The following is a 23,617-nucleotide window of genomic DNA, read 5'->3' on the forward strand; positions in this document are numbered from 1 at the left end:
CCAAGATGTCCGCATTTCGACTCGTATGGAAACGATTTATTTAACGGCAGTTTTAGAAGAATTGGATATAATGAGACAAGCGGATCGAAGGGCGCTCAACAATGCAGACATTTTCAAAGCTGGAGCATCAAAGCTAAATCAAGAAACAAAGGAGAGAAAAACGCTGTTTACTTCCGGGAGTCGGTCAGTACGTCACGGCCGCCCCCTGTCCAATCAGAGAGGATCTAATACTTCATTTTTACCATATAAACACGACGCTCATGAATATAATTCTGAAATACTTAATTCAGAATAAACCAATTCTGAATTAAAAACACCCTGTGCCACACTCAGACTCATTAAAAACAAACCTGTGATGTGTTGTTTAGGGGGTTTATCATGACGTTATAAGTCTACCACCATTTAATCACAAACCCAAGCTTCTTGACAGCAGGAGGACACCAAAGTACTCAAGGTAGGAATTGGAAACTTTTTGAAATTGGTTCCCCAAGAGTAACTTTTCGAAAAATCCGACACACTGAACCCATAGAAGCAGAGGAAAGCACAACTTTTTAAACACACACGTGGCATGGCCTTAGTAGATGATTCATCTGCACATGGACAATAACAACAAGGGAAAAGAAAAAAATAAATCGTGCTTGGTTTTTTTCCCGCTGCTGCTGCCTGGTAAAGCAGTCTGACGCCACACCTGGCTTGAGTGTTTGGACGAATCTGAATCCGGTGTTTTGTGTGAAAGTCTGACTTTAAGTACTGTACACACAAGCGTCGGAAAATTGAATACCACAAGAATGGACATCACGAAAACAAGGAAAAAAAAAAAGAAAGAAGCTAGTTTGTTACTTTTAATGGAGAGCAGGTGAGAAAATGACAAGTTTGGCTTTAAAAAATAGATCATTTTCAGGGTGCATTCAGTCTGCGGTTGGCACAGTCTTTTTTTAGTAGAGGCAAGGACTAATGTCTCCTGCTGCCAGCAAAATATAAAATAGCTTGCTTTGAAAAACTACTCATTTGAAACAGGTGAAAGCTTTTGGAAAGATGTGGTGTTAAAAAAACGAATTGTACTGTTCTGTTTGTGATGCGACTGATAAAAATATTGTAGTTGCAAAAGCTGGCGCGTGTTTGTGAGTCTGTTGTGCTGAACAAACAGATCGCGCAAATTGCAGCGAGACTCTTTGTTCCTGTTACTGCAGCACTTTTGACTGTCACAGCAAAAACAGCCATTACCGGCTTCTTGACGATATGCAGGGTCAAGTGCGTCTAATCTCTTCCTGGCTCTTTCCGGGCGGCTCTTCATCACCTGCCACGGCGAGGTGTTTCACTCTGTCATTGAGATTTCTCTCTTCCTGCTTGCGAGCGCCGACCTCGCGGCGCCGCGGCTGCCGCTACGGCATCAGGGACGCAATGTACAGTTTTTAGCCGTTAAAGGATTTGGAGCTGTTTGACCATCGCTGATGTTTTGTGTGAAGTCTCCTTCCCCAAGCGCTTACCTTGGACGGGATTCAAACCTCAACACGCTCGTGTGACTCATGCGCTGCCAAACACACACTCGCACACACCTGTGCCACTTACCCAGCCAGTGTTCCCCGGTGATCTTGCCAAATCCCTCCCGATAGGACTCCCATCCTCTGAAGAAGTTGACCGAGCCGTCTTCCCTGCGCTGAATCACCTACACAGCCGAGACAGGAGGAGGGAGGGAGGGGGTCAGATGGGATTCATCTCATCCACAGTGTGTTTCATCGTCCTTTTGTGATGAGTCACTCCCCAGTCCCACGGTTGATCGCTGAGCTCATCTGGAATGAAACTAAATGAACCCGTGAATGCCTGCTCTTTCACAAATGAATAATGCAAACACTCTCCCCACTAAAAAGGCAATTTGTCGGAAGCTAATAAAAGGAATCCATTAAATCTTGACTGACTTTGAATGAAATTGCCTCGGAATCTGCATACTTAATTGAAATTTCAGAGAGAGAGAGAGAGAGAGAAAAAAGATGATATTCGTGAAACGATAATCCCAAACACACACGCGGAGAGATGAGATGTCCACGTCCCGTGAATCATAAAGTTCGATAAAGCAGCGATGTGTGGAGAGACATTATGCGGTCGGCTTTTTATAGCAACCTTTGCAGGATGAGAAACAGGGGAAATATTAACAAAACAGCAGAGAGGGATTTAAGCCATGTGTGAGGCCGCGGCGCGAGCACCACCCAATGAAACACTCTATCCATTAAAAGTGCTGACATGCCAAGCATCAGGCGGAGGATGAAGGGAAATTGGAAATCTGTTCTCGAGGAGGAAATGCACGCAGATGGAAAATAGGCCAGAACTCACTGTTGGAAGACTGTTAACGCTAAAATGACAAAAGAAATTCTCTGAGACGGTTCAGTATTCAGCATGACTAATCCCCGCAACATACCACGAGGAACCAGATGGCACCGGCAGCCATGTTTGCTCTCAACATCCGCACAGACAAAGAGATCCTGCAGAGCAAGAGCCACAATTTTTCCTCCTAATCATCTTCAGCCTATAAATTGCCTTCACTAAGATCATCTTTATCATCATTACGGCGTCATTATCGCCACTGATCAATGTCACCGTTTTTCTTTTCGTCCTCAAAGTAATGCAAATATGGATTTCTTCTCCTCTCTCCTCCACAAGAAGATCGTTTTTAACCCCTCAAACCTGTCAACACATACTTACATTTTCAGATCAATATTGCTGTTATTTTCTTTCATTCAATGGTGAACATAACGTGGTGAGACTGTCACATGTAGAAAACAGCACACACACATACAGCAGTGTGCAAATCTGTCCTGTTTAGATGACATTTCAAGAAAATCTAATTGTTTTTGCATTATTGTTGCAGAAAATTCTCATGTTTCCATTTTAACAATGGTGATTAAAGTCCTTCTGAATTTACTTGCATATTTTGATGATTTAATATTGAGTAAACCTCTGGATTTTCTTCACACGTGCAGCCAAAACAAGCCTGTTTCCAGCCTCATTGGTAGTTTCCACTCCTTCAGAAAGCCATGCACTTCAAAAATCCGGCAAACCAATCACCTCTTCTATCTCCCTGACAGACACTTTTCTCTTTCAAGCCTCATGACGAACCTCCTCACTTGCACGGTCTCCGTTCCTCTGTTCGTACTCAGACGGCTCCACCCTGGTATGAATGACAGCGCTTTATACTCAAGCTTATTTGTGCACAAAACAGTCTTTTTTTTTTTTTTTTTTTTTTTAAACACAGTGTCTTCAAAAAAACGAGCCCATCTCTGAAAATTGACTGTTGGCCGTCCTCTTGATGACACACTGAATGTGTAGAAGTAAAGAGCAATAACGTGAGAAGTCCAACTGTGAGGATACAGTTTGAACTGTGAATAATGTTATCAATCATTCATACACAAGGTTAGAGTGGAGCTCATTTTCACAGACCAAGTTTGCCCAACAGCTGAAAGCACAGATGGAGTGATGGTAATTATACTGCCATTCAGTTCTATTGTAAAGCCATATTGCAGGTTATGAGTCAGAGTAGAGTTAATGACAGCGATGTTACATTAACGTGCTTTTCTACTCACACACTCAACCCGCGGTTGTTTTTGCACACTATATTTAAACATAGCTTCCAGTGTGAGCATCTTGTTAAAACTGGATGAGGAATGTTTACATAAAACTGTGATTGCAGATGTATATAAAACGGTTGTTATGATGCGTGCAACTCTTTGCATTCAGCTGTACTGCAGCTCAGACGTATTATAGCACATATCTCATTTCACTCAAGTAACAACATCAGACAGGTTACACTTTTACTATCTGGTAGACGTAAATTTTAATCAGTCTTAAAGTATTTACAGGTGCCGGGATGAATACTGATCATTCATTTATTACACTGTTATATAACAAACATTCCCCCCACTATAAATGATGAGGCTTCATAAAACCTGTTTACGCCAATTAAACGTTTTAATAACAATACCAACCTGCGTTATGCTCGACTCACCGGGGACGATAACATGCTAATAATGTGATCCCGGCGATGATTAGGACCTTGTGAAAAAGTCGTGTGGCGTTTGACTTTGCGAGCGATCCGCCCTCACCGGGTTACCGGCGGGGCAGGAGTCTGAGAGCGAGAGGCTTCCCCAGCTGGTGTTTTCTGCTGATTACCCGCGTTAACCGGTGAGATTTACATCAACGATTGATGAAAGAAGAAGGGGTAAAAAAAAAAACGAAAACTCTTGTGAAGCCACTGAAGCAATTATGACATCCTCATTTAAAGCCGACTTCAGGCTGAATAAATGACACTGATGCCACTTTTTCCCCTTGAAATAACGACCTTGCTGCATACTTATCTTGCTCCCAGCTTCCTCTCAGCCCTCCTCTACCCTGGAGTCAAATTAGCTGCCATAGAGTGGAATACAAATTGATAATGGTATGCTAAATATGAGATAGCGCTTCATCCTTTACTATCTTGCACTCAGCATTTTTAACACACGCTTAGAGGACTAGGAAATTAAAAAGACCACTTGACCCAAACTAGTCTTTATGAAGATGATTTTAGATACTTTTAATGATGTGAGCTCAAGCATCTAATTCTACTTTAGATCAGAGTGTGGGGTTGCTGACTTCCACCACTTATGTTAGTTGCAGACATTATGGAAAGTCCTAACAGATATTTAGAATAAAAAGCATCAACGTGGCGTGAAAAGCTGTTTGTATGCTGCGAGGATCCCAACAGGCTGGAAAGAGAGAAACACGAGGAAGCTCATTCAGGCAAACACTGCGACCTTGTGTGGGTGAGGGCTGGTGGGACTGAACGAGGACCTGAGGGAAAGTTGAGGCAGCACATAGCGAGCGGGGGTGGGGGGGGGGGCTCTCTCTCCCTCCCACGCTCTGAAATACCCTGATTTAGATCATTTGTGGCCTTTCAGGATAATGAATCTCTCACGTTCTCCTACTGGAACCTGGTCCGGCTGCGGTCCTGCCGTAGCGTCGCCCGAGTCTGACAGCCGGTGGAAGTGAGGCTCGGCGGTATTAAAGAGGAGCAGAACTCTCGAAGCCGGCGTTCATATCTTTAAACTTCACAGATACATTTGGACAGAAAACCCTGAGATGCCAGAGAGGCAGCGGCAGCTCCCCGCGTATCGCTGCCGCAGCTCGAAATTGGCCGGTGTTCCCATGAAGCCACGCTGCGCCGCGGCAGGTGAACCAACACGCTCAGTTCATATTAGGGTTAACACGCTTTTCTTGCTGGCCAAGTTTCCCTCCATGTCTCGTATCCTTGTGAGACTGGAGAGCTCCTCAGAGGTTTAATTGCATGTTGACCCTGACGGTTAGACTCTGGTGTGTGTGTGTGTGTGTGTGTGTGTGTGTGTGTGTGTGTGTGTTCCCTGCAGACAGAAAGCCTACAGACCCACCAATCATTTCTTTTTTTACATCTCGAGAGGAGAAAGTGGAGATCGCCACTAAGAGGTTGAAGATTTGGGTGAAGTTTGGCATCTTGTCAAGAGAGACCATGCTTCCTGTGGCACGATACAGACAGTACCCGAACTGTGTGTGTCAATCTGGGCCTAAACCCTTTTAATCTGAATATGTGCCTATATTTGTAGGCATGCATACATTTGCATGGAGAAGCAGAAAAACCACACTTCATTTAACGCAGCTTTTTATTAACGCACAAGGCCGCTCAACTGTCAGGCAACCACGAGTCTGACTACTGAATGGACCCCCGAAATGGTAAAACCACAAATAAGAATCACACTTTAATTTGTTCTGCTGTTCACATCAACTTTTGTTATCACATGAACCACAACAAATACAAACAAAAAAAAAAATCTAGCAGCTGCAATAACAGCATGTTTTTGGATTAAATAAAATTAATTTCTAATCATACTTGAAAAGAAAGTCACATTTTACTTGGAGCATTATTACAACCTGCATGTATTAATGGCTGCTGCTGCTGCTGCAGCAGTCGGTGCCAGTAAAAATATTTTTATTTCTTAATGATATTTTGGCTGTTTTCCTTTGTCAATTAGTTCTACTGTTGACTAAAACACTTGTTTTAGTCGACAGGAAATTGTAAAAAAAAAAAAAAAAAACAAAAAAAACCCATCCCGAATACAAACTTGTTAGATGAATATGCTGTATTTGTTCCCATATGCTGTTTATTATGTTGAATGATGGATTTTTTTCTGGATGGATTGTAGGTGGAGTTGTGCTGGTTTTTAGTGTTGACATGTTTTTCCAGCTTTGCCCTCAGAGGAACAGCAGTCAGGCTCCCGGCTCGCGACGTTCCTGTCTATAAATGTGCATGCATGCACTTTTATGGCCACACCGTTTACGGTGGCTCAAACGCTCCTGTTTTATGGGGCCTGGCCTGCAGTGCCCCCCTCCCACCCCCAACACACACACACACATATTCCACTGGGATGCAGCTTAACATCCCAAACTGACAAATCCTTACACACTGCGTCTGGCTGGAGGGCTGCACCTGACATCAAAGTAGCTTCTGTCAAGGTCAGGAGCTGACTTGTTCTTAGTGGGTGTGGGACAGGCGACGTTCAATCCACACACACACACACACACACACACACACACACACACTGCAGTTGTGACACAGCAGCCATTTTAAGAAGGGATTGAGCCTGGATCCACTGGTTCAGACGCATAACAGAAACTACATAAATGTCTGAAAAGTGAGGCTGGAAATCCAGAGCGGCCGCAGCCCGTGTTCGTTCAGGGATGCAGGCAGCAGAGTCAATATTAATAGATAAGCTCATCGACTGGCTGCTAACTTTTGGAAATATCCTGGGGAAAAAAATAAAGGTTTTTCACTATGAGAGGTGTGACAGAGGGGGAAAAAAAAAACAAAAATGTGCCACGATTTATAACAAAAGCAGAAACACAAAAACTTCTTCATTAAAGTCAATCATAAAAACAACATTTTCAGCTTCACAAAATCCCACTTTCATTTGACGCCACGGTCCAATGGTGAAAGCTACTCTTCGGTGCTCACCATCTGTACAGTAAACAAACAGAATATTTGGGGAGAGCTATTCTTTCGCTCCTTCTCATCTTGCGGCTCCGTCAGGCTTTCCTCACGTTGTTCTAAATGTTACAGAAACTCAAAAACACCGTCTTTCTGAGACAATATTTCAGCTTTGTTTGTGTTTTGTAACACTTATTAAAGGTTTCTTTGATTTGCTACGCTAATGTGTTGAGTTTAGACAACTCTGAAAAAACAAAACTAACATCTTGTTATCTTGATTCAATTCATTCAAACCGGTTTTTGAGAAGTCAAACTCATTTTTATGTCTTACTGTTTCAACACCTGATCCAATATTATGGTGATCTGATAAAGAACTGTAGTGAAAATATGTTGTCGCTTCAGTCTTTGGTAGTAATTCAACAATCTGTATTTCACTCAACAGCAGTACAAATGTTACAACTCAGCCACTCGGCTCCTCTCACAATCTCTACAAAAACAAACAAAACCTCCTCACACAGGTTCTCATTGTGCATTTATCCTCCGTGCTGCTGATTGGCTGACCAATCAGAGCTCAGCGATCAGCTCACAGCTGATCTTAATTTCCCTTGCAGCTGAGGAAGACCTAATTGTAAAACACTCTGGCAACACTCAACAACATCTTTTCTTTTTTCATCTAAAACTAAAAAAAACCTCTTATTTAAAAATATTAATATTAATGTGATGAGGAGAGGAATGTGCGCCTCCCTTTTCACCTGAGTGTCAACGTTTATGCAAATAAAGTCATGAGGAGATGGAGACAGAAGGCTCCATGACGGAATCAAACAACTTCACCTGTATCATTTCTCAGGGGAAATTGAATGCTTTTTGAAAGAAAGAGTTTTTTTTTTTTTTTTTAAAGAGGTCATAGGTTGTTTTTTTTTTTTTGTTTGTTTGTTTGTTTTGCAAACTACTGCAGCCCAAATGCAGTAAATTAAGAAAAAATACCACATGACTGAACTATTTACACCACTTTGATTTCTGAATATGTGGCGTGCACCTCTGGATTAAAATGGAAGACAATGAGATGAGCTTTTATTTTGTAACTTCACAGTTAACATCTGTTAAAGGAATCATCACATAGAATTGTGACATATTTTTATTGATAACGTTCTTTCTATATAATGGAATTATTACATGTAAATTTAAACATTTTATGCCTTACTTCATGTGATCGTATTGATAATAATCATATTCATTCCATGTTTTATTAGGTTCCAAGAATTTTCCAATCACGAAAAAGTGTAATTTTTTTTTCTTCCCCTGATTGGAACACAATTAAATTAAATTTCTAGTTCAACTCTGGACAGCACAAAATACAACAGTCATTTCTAAAAGTTTCACAGATAGTTTTAAAAGCAATTATTTCCTGTTTTTATTAGCTTTTTTTTTTCTGGTATTAAACAGTGATTCAACCAGGTTGAATCAAAGTACACAAAGCTATTGTTGAGTCTGAGGAAGGGAGTTAAAACATTACGTTATGTGTTGCACTCATGGTGACTATATGAAGGGGAAATCGTAAAGAAACACTCTTTGCAATGAATGCTTTGTAAATTATTCATTCTCTTTCAAGCAACAAAAAATCTGGGGAGCCACTTGAGAGCCACGCGCTCTTTTTAGTGAACCGAGCCATAAAATAGCTCCTAAAAAGCCACATTTCCCCTCACCACCTGCTGCAGGTCCTTCCTGTTCTCCACTGTGCAGCTGGAAAACCACAAAGTGGCTGTAAAGCTTGCCAAAGAACGGCAACTGGGTATAGATCGAATCATGGGTGAAGTAATTGGACTAAATTAGCATTTTGTGTTTGACTTTATTCACAATTGGAAGTAAACAGTGCTAGCCTGTTTGCAGCACTTTATTATAGGGAGTAAGTTCTTTGTGAAAACCGGTATGTTCGTGCACTTGCTTGAACATGTGTTTGCTCAAGAGTGAAAACCCAGGTGAGCCATCAAGAGAGAGAATTTTCTTTTGAGCTTTGTTCATCTTATTCAGCTGGGAATGCTTTTTTTTTCTTTTTTTTTTTTTTTTCCTGTGACAGAGCAGCGGTAAAGATGAAGTAAAGTACCTTTGGGAGGGGACAGTGGCTGTAACATGTTTTATCAGAAAGTGTGTGTGCATGTGTGTGTGTGTGTGTGTGTGTGTGTGTGTGTGTGTGTGTGTGTGTGTGTGTGTGTGTCTCAGATATTTAAAACTATTCTTCCTCGTTGTTGGGATCTCGGTTATCACTGAGTCTTACTTTATGAACTATTTTAATCACACGCTCTGAAGCTGAACCAGGTCAACACGAACACAAAAAAAACGTGCACGCGTTCCGTCAAGTGGCCCGAGAGCGCTAACAAGCAAATCTCCAATCCTCACCGACCATCTCACCCAACGCTTTGCTCAAGGGCTACCGCACCGGCGTGATCACATTAAGCTCCCTGTAATCTCTGCAGTAGATGAAGGCTACTTAACAAGCTGCCTTAAGCTCTTCAGCAGGCTTTCTGTCAACGACTGGGAGCCCACAGCGTGCACAGACGGACACCCTGACTGACAGACCAGAACACAGAAGAATCAACACAAGCACTCCAAAGCTGATTCTGGGAGATTTACAATCTGGCATGTTCTGGATGGAAAACAGGAACGGTGCCAATGGCTTGTTAGCTCCTGGCATATCCGCGCTGTGAGCACACTATGTTTATATGTTTGGTGGTCTGGCAGCAGATGTCACTCACCGTTGCACTGTACTGAGTACCTGGAGATAAGGGGACATTTGCAGTGGGCGGTTAACCCATCAGCCGAAAGGCTCCAACCGAACCGGAGAGGAGAGGAGTCGACCCAACACTAAGAAGTAACAGAAATTAAACAAATGAAGCCCGCTTTTTGGGCTAATAATATCAACTGTTAGACTGCTCGAAGCCTCTTTTCAAAGACTGATGACGGATCAAAACAGACTGGCAGAGGAGTTGCTAACAATTTGATTACATTGTTAGGAATATTGATGATATGGTGACAAATTCAACACTGTCTGATGAAAGCGCTCATAAATCCACGGCAGTCTGCACAATTGCTATCTTCAAAGAGGACTGCAAACATCTGTTGGTGAATGTTTTATAATCCTATCAGAAAGACAGATGTGCGCTGAACAGAGCAGCGGCAAATGAGAACAGAAGCAGAAGCACAATCCACAAAACATGCCGTCTCCCTATCTCACCGTCTTCTCCTGTCTGGCACACATGCCAACGTAATTTCAGCATTTACATACGCTTAAGTGAAAAAGATTATGTCTGTCTTTCAGCAGTAGCCTGATTTCTAAAACATCATACACATACATTTTTTTTTTTTTTTTTTAGGTTAAGGGATTAAGAGAAACTGGGTTAACACAGGTAGATCTCGGCCAAGGCTTGTAAACGTTCTTTGAAAATCTGTGTGTGGGCAAAGACCCAGGGCGGTGCGGGACTCTCGGACTTAGCGTCACACTGGCAGCAGGGTGTCGCGATAAGAGAAGATAAGACGGATCTATTTATTAAAGTGCTGGACAATATGAGCAGGATTAAATATCAAAACATCTAGCAACAATATCAGACATTAAACTGGAGGATCTTTGATAAATAAGGATAAAGTAAACAACAAAATGATAAAATAAGTATCTTATACTATAGAGTAGTCTCTCATTTACTTTAAAATTCAGTGTTTTAAACCTGGAAGAGACAAAAACTCAGAAAACACCAGACTATAGTGTGAAAAGTGAAAATGCCTTTCATACAGTGAAGCCGTTGTAATATTTAAGGCAGTCTGAAGTCTGGACGTTACTGTGACTGTTCACAAATCACAACTGATTGCATTGTTGATGAAAGAAACAAGAAAAATATCGAACTTGTCTTGTTGCCAATTTGATGGCACTAGACAGAGGATTAAAAAGCTGCACTGAAGGACACAGTGTCCATTATATTTAAGTATCAGTAAAAGAACTGCTGGAAAAAAAGTCAAGGAAAACAAAAAAAAAACATTTTAAGGCATTTCTTAAGAGGAGCAGACACAGCACAACACTGTGTCCTGAGCTGAGATATTGGTGATGCTGCCATGAAAGACAGACAACTCGGCTCAAAGCCACGGTGTCAGGGTGAGTTTTTAAAAATGTGCATAATGCAACAGCTGTCGGAGAGGTTTTTGGACATTTCACTGTACTTTGCACCAAAAAAATACAAATAAAATTGGTTTTATGTTGAGATTGCACTAATTTTTGGTCATAATTGTTTCAGTTTGGGCAAACATCAGCATTTCATCACACAGTCTGCAACCAAACAAACCTTTAAAGTTTCCATATAAAGGTTGTAATGGCTCTGTTTCATTCTGACCAACTCCTGATGAATTAGAGCTGTATGCAGCTCTACTTTTGATGTAATTTTAAACTATATTCAAGCACATTTTTAAAGTAGTAGATTACATTTCATTGTTTATAAAATGGCAAACAATTCAAAATAGTTTAAGAATCTACAAATACTATTAATTACAGTAACGTGAGCGTTCACAGTTCGTTCATCGCGCCTCTGCTGGTGACGCTAACATTAAACAGGTGAAATTTTGAACTGAAATCATCTTGGCTCAGTGGCGTTGAACAATTTTCACAACATATAAGTCATTCAATCGATTGATCTGGTCATTTTTTGTTCGGAAAATCCTGAAATGGACTTCATCCTGCGGCACTGGAAAGCCAGAAGGTCAAGACAGTAGGCGATGCGGCGCAGCACAAATCCAATAAGGGTTGTTTTTTTTTTTTTTTTCTTTTTCCTGACCTGCTGGAGGTCAGGAGATCGCTAAAGTCACTGGCCTTGGCAAGGAACATGTGGAAAGGAGTTAAGTAGTGGATTGACGGAGTGACAATGTCACCCTGCGAGCTATAAGACAAACGCATAGATTAAAAACAACGCTGAATATAAATCATATAGCCTAAAAAAGAATAACCACGAGACAAACAGATTGTTTATCGCCAACAATGGTCACACTTCTCGAAAACTTGTTATATGAATAAAAAAACAAAAAAACAAAACAAAAGTGAGTTTTCACAGAGACACACGTCTCAACGATAACAAATTAGCTCCCTATAGGTGTTACAGGAGTGATACCTGGGGGCCTATTTGCCTCGTGCATAGAGGGATCTAAAATCAGCGAACGTTAATGCTGCGCAGCTGTGTAACCTTTTCTGGCATAACCGGCACTCAGCCCCGTCTAATGGCGCTAATATCCTAAAGGACATGCCTGACGCTCCTGGTGATAACGCCACCAGCAGACAGCTCGTGTCTGTCCTCACACCAGTCAGCCACACCGGAAACACATCCCAGAATATTAAACAGCAAAGGAACTCACACGTGGGCAAAGTGACAATTTGAATGAAAGTTCAATTGGATCCCATAGTTTTCAATTTCCACAGCTGCTGAGACATCCATTCTGGATTCTTTATTTTCCTTTTATTTTATTTTTGCAAACCAATAAACTAACAGAGATGAAATATTGAAGAAGCTCTGCGGCGGATAGAGATATGAAAAGCCTATACGGCGCACTCTGAAATGTTCAAAAGGCACTCCGAGCCTCTAAAGGGGGTGATACAACATGCACACAATCGTACATTCAATCTCAAACTTTTACATTTCAGTTCTTAGCTGAATTGAATATTTGAGAGTGATTGCAGTGCTTCTGATAAAAGCTCCATTTGATAATGCAGGGCCCTGCACTGCACTCTGATATATCTACTCTCATTCATTATTTATGCCGTGGTCATTTTTAGTCCTTTCCTTTTAACAAATAAAATAGTAATAATAGAAGACATTACCCTAAGCCGTGAGCCGCTGTATTTAAATGGCATTGGAAATCTCCTCTCTGCAGGAACAGGTGGACCACTTGCCCACAGCGTTTCCTGTTCGGGTAGCTGGAGGGACTTCTGTGCCTACATATTTCAGTATTTGTGTCTAAACACATATAAACACACATGTAGACATACATGTGTGTTTGATCATCTTCCACAGCGGGGAAGGGCGTATGGTGAGGGAGTACTAAAGAGGCCTGCAGCACGGCGATGACAGCCTTTTTCTTTTACGTCCGATCCGCCGCCGTCCCTCCCACCCGTGCGGTCCGGCGGTCTCCGGGGCGCGAGTTATGTCACGGGAGAAATACTGACCAATTCCCTCCGACAAGCATTTACATCAAGCCTCCCCTGACCTCTCCTCTCATCTCTTCGATAACACAAAACGCGAGTACAGGTTTCAGGAAGATTCTGCTCCTGCTTCCAACTCCTAAACACAAACACCGCAACTGTTTTTACTGAAATGTATAAACGATGCCCTTTAACATCATTGGCATTCCAATAAATATTAAGGGACAAAGCTTAAGTTCCCATAATGTTTTAAATAGAATGAGAGGAGATGCAGAGTAAGTTAAGAGGAAAAAAACCACAAGACAGCTGCCGCCAGAGTCCTGAGCAGCATTGAGGTCAGTTCAGACTGCATGGCTTTAAAGCATCACTTGTGGTGATATCTCGTAACAGGGGTTCGCAGACAGACAGCCTGCAATGACATGCTGACATTGTCAAACATTTCACAGCTGCCGTCGCACCACAACAACGCAGAGACACAGCCGAAAATTTAGCACATCACATCGTGATCCAGTGTCACCAGGACTGCACCAAAACAACAGTTTTCAGACTCCCGAGGAGATAAAACGACGAGCCAGAAATAGAGAATTGTTTTCCCACAACTACTTGGCGTGTAACTCATCAGGATCATTTGTCGCTGTTGTTTCTTCTTTTTGTCTGCTGTTGATTTTTAATATAATTTTCTAGATTGTCTTTCTTTTTGTGCAAATGATCTTAATGTTCCCATAATGTTCACTCTGAATGCACTTCCACTTTCTCTGCCTTGCGTCTGAATTATGCCTTCTGAATACATTTCCAAGAAATGAATGTAAATTAATGTAAAGTCCTTCACGGTGCGGAAAAAAACACCGCTGTGTGTGTTTGTATATGTGTGTCTTTTCATGTCATTACTGCATGTATGGTTGGTGTTTCCTTTCATTTATCTTAAAGGGTTCATGTGAACGTCTTCCACTCTCTTTATTAAGCCATTATCTGCCCAGTGGCTCCTCGTTTCTCCACCTCTTCCCTGGATCTCCTGCCAGCTGCTCCCACCTCCGCTGCTCCCCAATCAGCAAACACTTTCTGAAGCCGTGCATAAATACGGATCTCTGTGCTCACTGTGCCCTTCCAGCTCTCGCTAGTCTGTCATTTCAGTAACCGCGGAAGTTTTTTTTTTTGTTTTTTTTTGCTGCTGTTTTGTTTTCTTGTGTGCCTTCTGGATGCAGGCCGAGCCGTCCGCCTCTACCTTTGTCGGGCCTGTTTGTGTAACAGGGCTCGGGGTTTTGTAAGGGGAGCTTTTGTTTGCTTTAACCTCCTGTCTTTCGCCGTGGCATATTTGGGTTCTCGCTCTCTCTCTCTCCGTCCCCGTGAATATTCATAAGAGTCTCAGACTGTTACAATTACCTGCAGTGATTACTGCAGCGCAGCCGTGCCAGCCCGACTCCATGTCCACGGCTCCCGATTCCAACAGCTGATGAAATGATTGTACGTTTCAGATTAATCGTCCCTTTTACTATATTTTTCCTGCATGCAGTGTGTCCGTGTTGACATAATCGGCAGGTTCCCGATGTAAACGGTTCTTATTTGCACAAAGAGGCGTCTCCTGGCACAACTTTTCCTTTCACACTGAACTATTCTGGCATACTGTCATTTCTTTTTGAGAAAACCTTGAGGAAACGATCGATCCGTTCAGCACAAATTAAAGACGAGGAATTGAGAGGAGGGGTGACGGACTGAAAAAGTCTTTAATTTTGCTTTGCAGGATGCACATATAATTTGGACGAAAGTAAAAGAATAAAAACTGAAGACTCCATGGTTTATTACATATGATTAAAATAAATGGAATCATGTAAAGCAGGGGAAAGAAGAAGAGAGTAGAAAGCTCCAGCTCGCTCCGACAAATGTCAATTATTGCAGATGAATCATCCGTTCACAGAATCTTCTGAAAAGTTTGGCACGCAACCAAATTCTACCAGTGTGTAAACTAAACAGTGTGAAGTGTGAGTCTGGAGAACGTCGCACAAGTTTCACTTTGAAAGGTAACGGCTCGGCCCAGATTCCGCCGCTCAATTAGTTAATGTGTTTTTTTTTTTGTTTTTTTTTTGCTTGGTCTGCTGGTGAAGAAGCTTAAATCACAAAGAGGTGGAGGATAATTAAACCCGGGAGGGGGAAGTGGCGAGCAGCAGGGGGTCGATCCCCCAACTAACCAGTCTTTTTTTTTTTTTTTTTTTTTTTTTTGTACTGCTGCAAAAATCGTTTTCATTTGCAGTAGTCGGTGATTCACAGATGAGGGACTCGTTGTTCCTGTGCTCCTACACGTGAAATAAAACCTTCCCAGTGGTCTCTCTTGATTGCATACCGCCTTGAACAATGAGACATAAGGACTGACGCATCGTAAAGGTCATCGATGACGAGCAGTGCAGTCGTCCTGGCAGATATCTGTATCTGGAGAGACTCATGACGGCTCCATTAGCTCCAAGTCCCCCTCGGGGACAACATTTTTTAACGCAAACACGCCTGAATAGAGGGATGTTATTGTAAGACACATCTGAGGGAGGAGGGAAACGTGAACTAGGTCTTCACCTACTGTTTCTTTAATCTTGCTATCTCACTTCCACACTGTTCATATCAGATTGTGATGTTTTTCTTTCTTCAAGCCGTCTCAATTCACTGTCTTGTCTGCGTTCCGGTTTCTCTTTACGCTTCCTTCTGCCGCTCATCTCCTCGTCTGTCTGCGGCGGGCGTCTGCCTCGCCGCTATGGTATGTCAAAGTATGCTAATGGGGGTGGCAGCATATGGCTCATTCCTTATTTAAGCTCAGCCGTGAGACAGTAAGCCACTCAACTCACCGAGCATCCTGTCTCCCTACCTGCCCCTGTTGGATCACACCGCACTGATCTCTTAATGAGGCTCAAGTGTTATCACAATCAGCTCAACACACCGTGCGGGATCAGTAACTGCTGCATTATCGCCTCAATCTCAGCTGCTCGGTAAATCCCATCAACAGGACAACATGCAAACTTTGAAACCGGCGCAGTCGTTCCAGAAAGAGGCAGACGTGAGAAACCGTGAAGATCCATTCACTGGGGCCTACACAGCAATGCATGCACAGACACACACACGCACGCACACGGCAACATAAGCGTTTATCCGCTGACAGGCTGCTATGTAGCTCTATTCCATCATGCTGCGCTAAGCACTCTGTCACTCTGACAGTCTCGCTTTATTTGATGATCGGAGGCTGCGACCTTGCCTATCTCATACAGTTAGTCAACGATTTACAAGTACACACACACACGCACACACACAATGTACTGCCCTGCCAATTAGACAGTGACTTGAGTTGAACTTTGATGTGTGATGTGTTTGTAGTAGAGGTACAAAGTGAAAGGCAGGTGTAATCTTATTTAAGCTATATTTAGTTTAGCTTTTCCTTTTTTCTTTTTTTTAAATTTTTCATTAGGCTTATGCATCTATTAATACTTTAATATTAGCATTAATGTTTGCACCGCACTGGCATCAGGACTTCATTACCATGACGATATCAGATAAAACCATCTCTTCCGTCTGCAGCCAATTTCTAAAATGAAGATAAAGAAACTATCTTCATACTTTCTTAATAATTTCACACGTTCAAAGAAGATAGCTTAAAATGTCCATTTAAAGTGTTGTCAGCAACGCAATATCACACCCTGTCAGTTTTCGACATCAGAATCATTTATTCACTCTGCAGATTTTTTTTTTTTTTTGTGTTCACGCATCGATTTTAAAAACAACAAAATATCAAATAAATCACTATAAAGATTCTTTTTTTTTCTTCTCAAATTCAGTCCCTGAAAAGTTTGGATGGATTCCAAAACTGCCTCCTGAATGCTTTGCGGAAAATGAATCACAGCTTGTAAAATAAATGCTGCCATTTACTTGCGTAACAGGAAATTCAAACTCTTTGAGTACTGCAAGGCCTCACTTTCCGATGAGGAACTGTTTTGGTTTTCCTGAGGACTGACAGTCCCCTTCACAACAACAACTCAATAAATGGCCTGAACCGGCGTTCAGTGCTTGTGCATGTGTGTGTGTGTTCAGATATTCCTGACATTGTGGGGACTTCGGGCAATTTCTGCACATTTGGGGATGTGAAGAAAAAATACTTTTCAAAAGGTGGATGCTTTAAATGTTGAGTAAACTGGGAGCAAGATTGGGTGCTAGAAATAGTTAGGATTTTTAGGAAATGAATGTAGATGAATTTAATGCCCCTAAAGTCAAGGAGACTCGGCTGCTTGTGTATGCAGGCGCGCAGTAAAATATATCTGAACTACACTTCCAAATTTAACTTCAAACAGCTCCGTGTCAATGTTTGTTCACCTCGCTGTCTCTCATTCCCAGAAGACACAGCGCTTCCAGTATACAGTCGCACTTAAACACTGATGTTTACTTTAGAAAGGCCAGACAACTGACAGATGTTTGATCAAGGGGGGGGGGGGGGGGAAAAAGCGTACGCTTCCAGAAACTAAATGCCTATTTCCACTGTTTCCTTTTTAGCAAATAAAATCCTTTAAAAATATTATTGCACAAAGACTGCAGTGCTGTCAGCGTTGACTTATAAACCCCAAAACATAAACAGGTCAAGTATGTTTTCACATATAACAGAAAAGCTTTCCTTGCTTGATGCACACTGACAAAATGGTTTGCATCAGAAAAACTGAAGGCGAACTTCCAATTTCTATACGAGACGTCTTTGTGTGAGTGAAAAAAAAAAAAAGATCTCAGCATGAACAAACAAATGAGATTACTGTTGGTTTAGAATCTTTACCCCTGCTATAATTGCACCGTTTCCCAACAATGTCTGTTTTAGTGGCTCTTACTGTTCCGCTCCTCTGCTTTCTCTGAGAGAGCTACCTGTTGACATCCCGGCTTGACGTGCAACTAATTAGTATTCTGTCTTCTAAATGACACGTAATAATAGTACAGTGTTTTCAAACAGGTCCAATTGAAATTTGCCTGTAAGATCTCCTCGCTTTTGTGCGATGCCTCTTTGATGAGATGGTTTGGAACTGATGCACGGCGCTCCTAAGGCGGTACAAGTGCAATCACAGGAGGTGTGCAGACAAACAGGAGCCGCGTGCGGCAGGTAGCGCCGACTTGAATAGAAGTAATGTTGCAGTGAGACGAATTCATGCTCGGTGAATCAGTCTTATTTAGGGAGAGACTATAAACGATGAGTAAAAGCAGCGAGGGTGAAAGGGCCTTCAATTCTCTTCCATTTCTCTGTTTTCATTTTGATTATAACCCTCGCATAAGTGGAGCGACTGAGTGAATCTTTTTTTACTTTAGGGAGATATGCATGCAGCTTAAGAGCTTTGCGTGTGTGTGCGTGTGTGTGTGTGTGTGTGCGTGGTGTGTGCGTGTGTGTGTTATCCTCTGACTCACTGTCCAGCCTCCTCCGTCTGTGGTCATGTCACAGTAGACCTGAAAGCCTGCGGGGTGGTGGATTGGAAACACGGAGTAGATGCCGTCTTCTCTCTGGCCACTGGCGTACAGATCACCGCAGTCACGGGGACGAGAGCCTGGGGAAAGGTTAAAGCAGGGAAGAGACATTAAATAAATTAAGCCCAGTATGGGTCGCAAAAGCTAAAATGCGGCATTCTGGCCTCTGTTTGGCTAAAAAGGCACATTTAATCCAGAAAAAATTAACTTGTAAGTTTGCTCTTTTTCTTTTTCAAAATAATATACATTTATTTAAATAATAGAATAGCAATGAGATGATAGATCTTGTTGTAGTGGATTAAGTAATGAGAAAAAAAAACTAGATAAGAGATGAGAATGACAGACAGGTATCAGAAAACAGTACACAGCTGGTTGAAGTGAAGACAGGCAAATTCTTGGCACAAAACCCCAAGATGATCGAATAGATGGCAGGTATTATCTTAGAGAGCACACATACAACACAGACACAAAGAGCCGGGACACTAAACGCTTCTACAGTCTTAAAACTTTATCACCTGCAGCCCTGTGCAAAGTGGGTTTCATAAAGCAGCGTATGACAGTGAGTCTGACTGCATATCGCCGCCATGCTGAATCGGAGCTGGCAACGGCGGCGGCGTACATCACTTCCCAAGGATAACAACGTTATCCTCCACATCGTCTACGTAAACCAGCGGTGCGCCTCGGCAATAAATAAATGAGGCAAACAGAGAATTAGGCCGTTGTTTTGCCGGCGTTTGGAACGCAGGGGAACGGGAGTTTATGCTGTGTTAACAGCGAATGTGGAGGTGGTTCAGCCTCCTATCTCTGTGGGAATCTGCAGACCAGGGGTCAGCACACTTTTCATGGTGGAATGAGAAATTCTTGACAATAGGTGTACCGTGATCAACAGCAGCCTACGGCATGGAATACAATAAACATTTACGAAACACCTTAAACAACATTTGATATGAGGGATTATGTTGTTTTTGTATGTCCAATACTCCAAAAAATACCAAACTGTGACTTCCACGCACTACTTTCAGTAAGTTCTTTATAATATATACTGCACTGAAAACTGTATTACATATGAAACATCCGCGTTAACATTTTAAGGACATGGGTAGACAAAAATCATTTCCATGCTACCACCAGCCGCATGGGGATTTCTTCTGTAAATGAAAGGGGGAAAAAATGCATTGTTTCTCTTGGCGTGACCGTGAAAATCTGGTTCCATTTCCGATGGCTCATTTTCAAGAGAAAAACCTTTTCCACGGTGCCAGTGATTACGCTGTGTCGCGTGAACTCTGGCGTCCCTGCCGAAAAGCCACTGTTTCGGCGCGGCGCTTTGATCCGGGCATCGCGGCGTCCGACGCGCTCGTGAAATGTCCGACGATGTTGGAAGATCATCTCAGGTTGTCTGCAGGTTGGAAAGGTTCTCAGCGAACCGCTCTCACTCAGACCTCCGGTAGAGACGTGACAGCGGCGGAGCTGGAGAGCCACGGCGGCGCAGAGCGGAAGCACCCTTGTCTGTGACTGAGCCACTCACATTACACGAGGGATACAAAATCTATTCCCCGGGAAGCAGAAGAGAAACTCTGTGATGAGGGCAGTGTCATAGATTATGCATGCCAGCCTTCACCGGGTCAAAGCCCTGAATTTAAACCAGCCGAGAGAGAGCTCAAAAAGGCCGTACAAGACGGGGTTTTTTTTTTTTTTTTTTTTTAAAGTGCCTACATGATACGAAATGTTTGCTCTCCCTGAAGCTTTTTTTTTTTTTTTTTTTTTTTGTCCGTTTCTCTGCGTGAGCCTCGTCTAATAGGCTCTGACTTTCATCATCGTCACACATAAATGGTAACATTTCCCTCTTCTTCTTTTCATTGCGGGAAACTGAAGTTGCCTAGGTTCCATGGGACATGAAAAAAAAAAAAAGGCACTATCATCATTATTTAGGAATTTGGGCTTCTTTAACAAGGGCTTTCAAAGTTTTTCATTTTAATGATCCCTTAAAGCAGAGAAATTCTTCTTCCAAGGACCCCCCTCTATTAGTCGTCCTCCTGCTCCAGGTCCAGCTCCGCTTTAGACTGTTTTACCGCAAAATCTGCAAGCGCTGAACATGTTGGCACTCAATGAAAGTAATATCATGTGCAGGTGTTTCTCTTTTCTTTTCCATCCTCTGCCAGGCAGCTTTATTTACATATGCATGAGAAAATTATATGTTTGCCTGTAGAAATAGGTTCTCTTTTGGTGGCATCAGGAAAACGCGAGCCTGAAAAAGGAGCCCCTCATAAAAGGCCAAAGGATCATTAAATCTTATTTTCTGATCTCCCGAGCGTTTGGCATTTGAAAAAGCTTTGACTACCTGGCAGGTCGCAGCTAAACCCCATCCTCAAAAGACCTTCTCTTCATGATCCGAGGAGTTTGATCCTCTCGTCTTTGCTGAAATTTACACACAGGATCATCAAGTCAGGATATTGTGAAACGCCTCGACCATCTATAAGAAGATATCTAGCTGATTATGGATTCTGAGGTTTGCTTGAGAACAATGGGTTTTCAAATGGATGCAACCTGAATGCTGCGCGTGCCGCTGCCTCGTGGTTATTTTTGGCTTTGGATTAATCAATGCTCTCGAAACACAGATTTTTCATTCTACTTTGGCCTCAATGATATCACCTTATGTTGTATCAGTCTTCTTTCTGGTTTGTTTTTCAGGCTAACTTCATAATATCCTAAAACATTTTTTCTTTCTACAATCCTGTTGACTCTTCCCCCTTTTAAATTACATGCAAATCATTTTTATGTTTGTATATTTCACTCATTTCACAAGTTTTTTAATGCAGCTATCTCTTTGCTGGAGATGATTATTGGATATGCGTTTCCTGTACTGGAGCCATTTTTCTAAAAAAAAAATTCTGATTTCGATGGAGGTTACTTTTTCTCAATTGAAGTAATCATTTGAAATAGTTATATAATCTGAATTATTGCAGGATTTACTCAAGACTTCCAGTGATTATTTTGTTTTCAATAATCGATTAAACTCCAGTAACTTTTTCTTCAACTTCATATGTTTTATTAAAGTTGATTTAACTACATAACCAAGTGTTTATTCTTAGTTACAAGACTGAAGCTGACAGAGAGAAGCAACTGTGTCTTTTAATGTAGCAGAGCAACTGCGCAACCGTAGCGCGAGAGCGAGGAGTCCGCGAGCCGGGAAAAGTAGGACTCCAGCAGCGGTTTCATCCATCTCAGAGTCCCCGCTGCAGAAAAAACAGAGAGAGGGCTTCACTGCTGTCAGGTTCGGATTCAAATAACTTTGAAAATCTAATATGCTCTTTTGGGAATCCAAAGCAAACAGTACAGAGATGAGTTCTTCAAATATTCCCAGGCTCAGTGGGAGAGACAGCCAGTCAAAGACATTCATGGGTGTGTTCACACACCGCCTTGTTCTTAAACATATATGCACAAAGCTATGTACAAATGGAGTAGTGTGTGTGCGTACAGGTTTATACTTATTTGTCTTTGTCTTAGTGTGTCCAGTGAATGGATCTGATTGTCAGTACCTGGTATAACAGAAGTAGAATTAAACGTGTTTACTTTAGTATAGCACAATGGCTTCTCTTCTGCTTCGTATATTCCAGGTAAACTATCTTGGTAAATGTGTGACATGTGCATCAATGTGTCAGATCTGTTCAAAAGTTTCCTGTTTGATTTAAGATTCAGTGTAAATCCGCACTCTGTCTTACATTATATAACCAAGAACCTGTTTATATTGCTGAATTTTGCCACCATTAGTCTCCCGCCCCTTCATTTTCGGTCCAATAACCTCAATTTGCTCTCAGGTCGACTCACACATCTAAAGGCCTGCGGTGATTGAGCCTCAGACTCATTTAAAGAGGCGAGACTCAACTTTTCAATCAGGTGAACTGTATTCTTGAGGTCTCAAGCAATATAAGAGTGAGCAGTCATATTGGACGTTCTATCATTTTTAGTGTTTTGTCCAAATATTTAGCTAAGTTGCGTGAAATGCATTTTGTGACCCTTGTCTTGTAAAAGTTCTTATGTGAATCTTCTGCTTTCTATACAAACCATTCAGCTCATTCTAAACGAGACGGATCCACGCATCTTCTGCATTTTAAGTATCTTGAGTAAGAGAAATGTGGAATCAGCACATGAAATCACACGAGCTTGAGTCTGTTTTCCTTTTTCCAAAAGCCACAGATCAAATGACAGCAGAGAAATTGAGGTCTATAATAAACATAAACAAGTTCAAGCGGAGATATTTACAAAAACCAACAACAACAACCCTAATTTAAGCAGCAGAATAAGGAACAAAAAAGCAAAAATAGTCCATAGAAACCACGAAGGGTGGAATCTGCATGTAAAAGTGCAGTTTTATTTTAGTTTTGTTTTTATCTTTTTCATCTCAGCGCAGCTGTGTGCACAAAAATATCCCCTTCTCCGAGCTTTTGTCCTCAGTTCCCAGCATGCTTTAGCGAGTCTGTATTTTATGTTGGGGTCAGACCAGGACTTACAATAATGAGTTGGGTCCCAGAATCGATTGGGAGGGACTTGAAGGGTAACAGATCAGGTGGAGCTGAGTGCCGTCCTTGCAGAGGGGATCCATGCGGCAGGAGTCTGCTCTGGAGATCTCAGATGACCCTCACACTGGATAAACTTTCACCAACATGTGATACGGGCGCTGCTGACGGAATTCACCACGCTGCGAGGAAAATAGCACTTTGGTTTGCTGCTCGCCTCAAAGGCACAGTTCTAAAGGAAGCTGATTGTGGATAAAAATAGTGGCAATTTTTCGGGATCAGTATAAGTCACTTCTGCAGTGAGCTTGTCAGAGGCCAAGAAACGAAAAAAAGAAGAAAAAAAAAAAAGACGAAAAGCACAGAGCTAATCCTTCTGACGTGATAGACAAAAAAATGTTTGCTTTCGGAGTTTGTGCCTCTGAGTTTTCTTAGAAACTTCTGCAAAGAGATCAAAACTCTTATTGGTGACTGCTGTGAAACTCCAGATTATTTTAT

The 23,617-nt window shown here is 42.0% G+C and overlaps 1 protein-coding gene across 2 annotated transcripts in view; it reads right to left on the reverse strand.

The window, feature by feature from the left end:
• The window catches only part of fibcd1b (fibrinogen C domain containing 1b), a 119,169-nt gene that overhangs the window by 38,274 nt on the left and 57,278 nt on the right, over nt 1-23,617 (reverse strand). For both annotated transcript variants that reach the window (XM_030085490.1, XM_030085489.1), the window contains 2 exons: nt 18,552-18,688; nt 1,570-1,666 (listed from right to left, as the gene is read on the reverse strand). In XM_030085490.1, the coding sequence (XP_029941350.1) occupies nt 1,570-1,666; nt 18,552-18,688 (234 nt within the window). The remainder of the gene's footprint in view (nt 1-1,569; nt 1,667-18,551; nt 18,689-23,617) is intronic.

Source organism: Salarias fasciatus (genome assembly GCF_902148845.1).
Source record: "Salarias fasciatus chromosome 7 unlocalized genomic scaffold, fSalaFa1.1 super_scaffold_4, whole genome shotgun sequence".
In the NCBI taxonomy this organism is placed as follows: Eukaryota; Metazoa; Chordata; class Actinopteri; order Blenniiformes; family Blenniidae; genus Salarias; species Salarias fasciatus.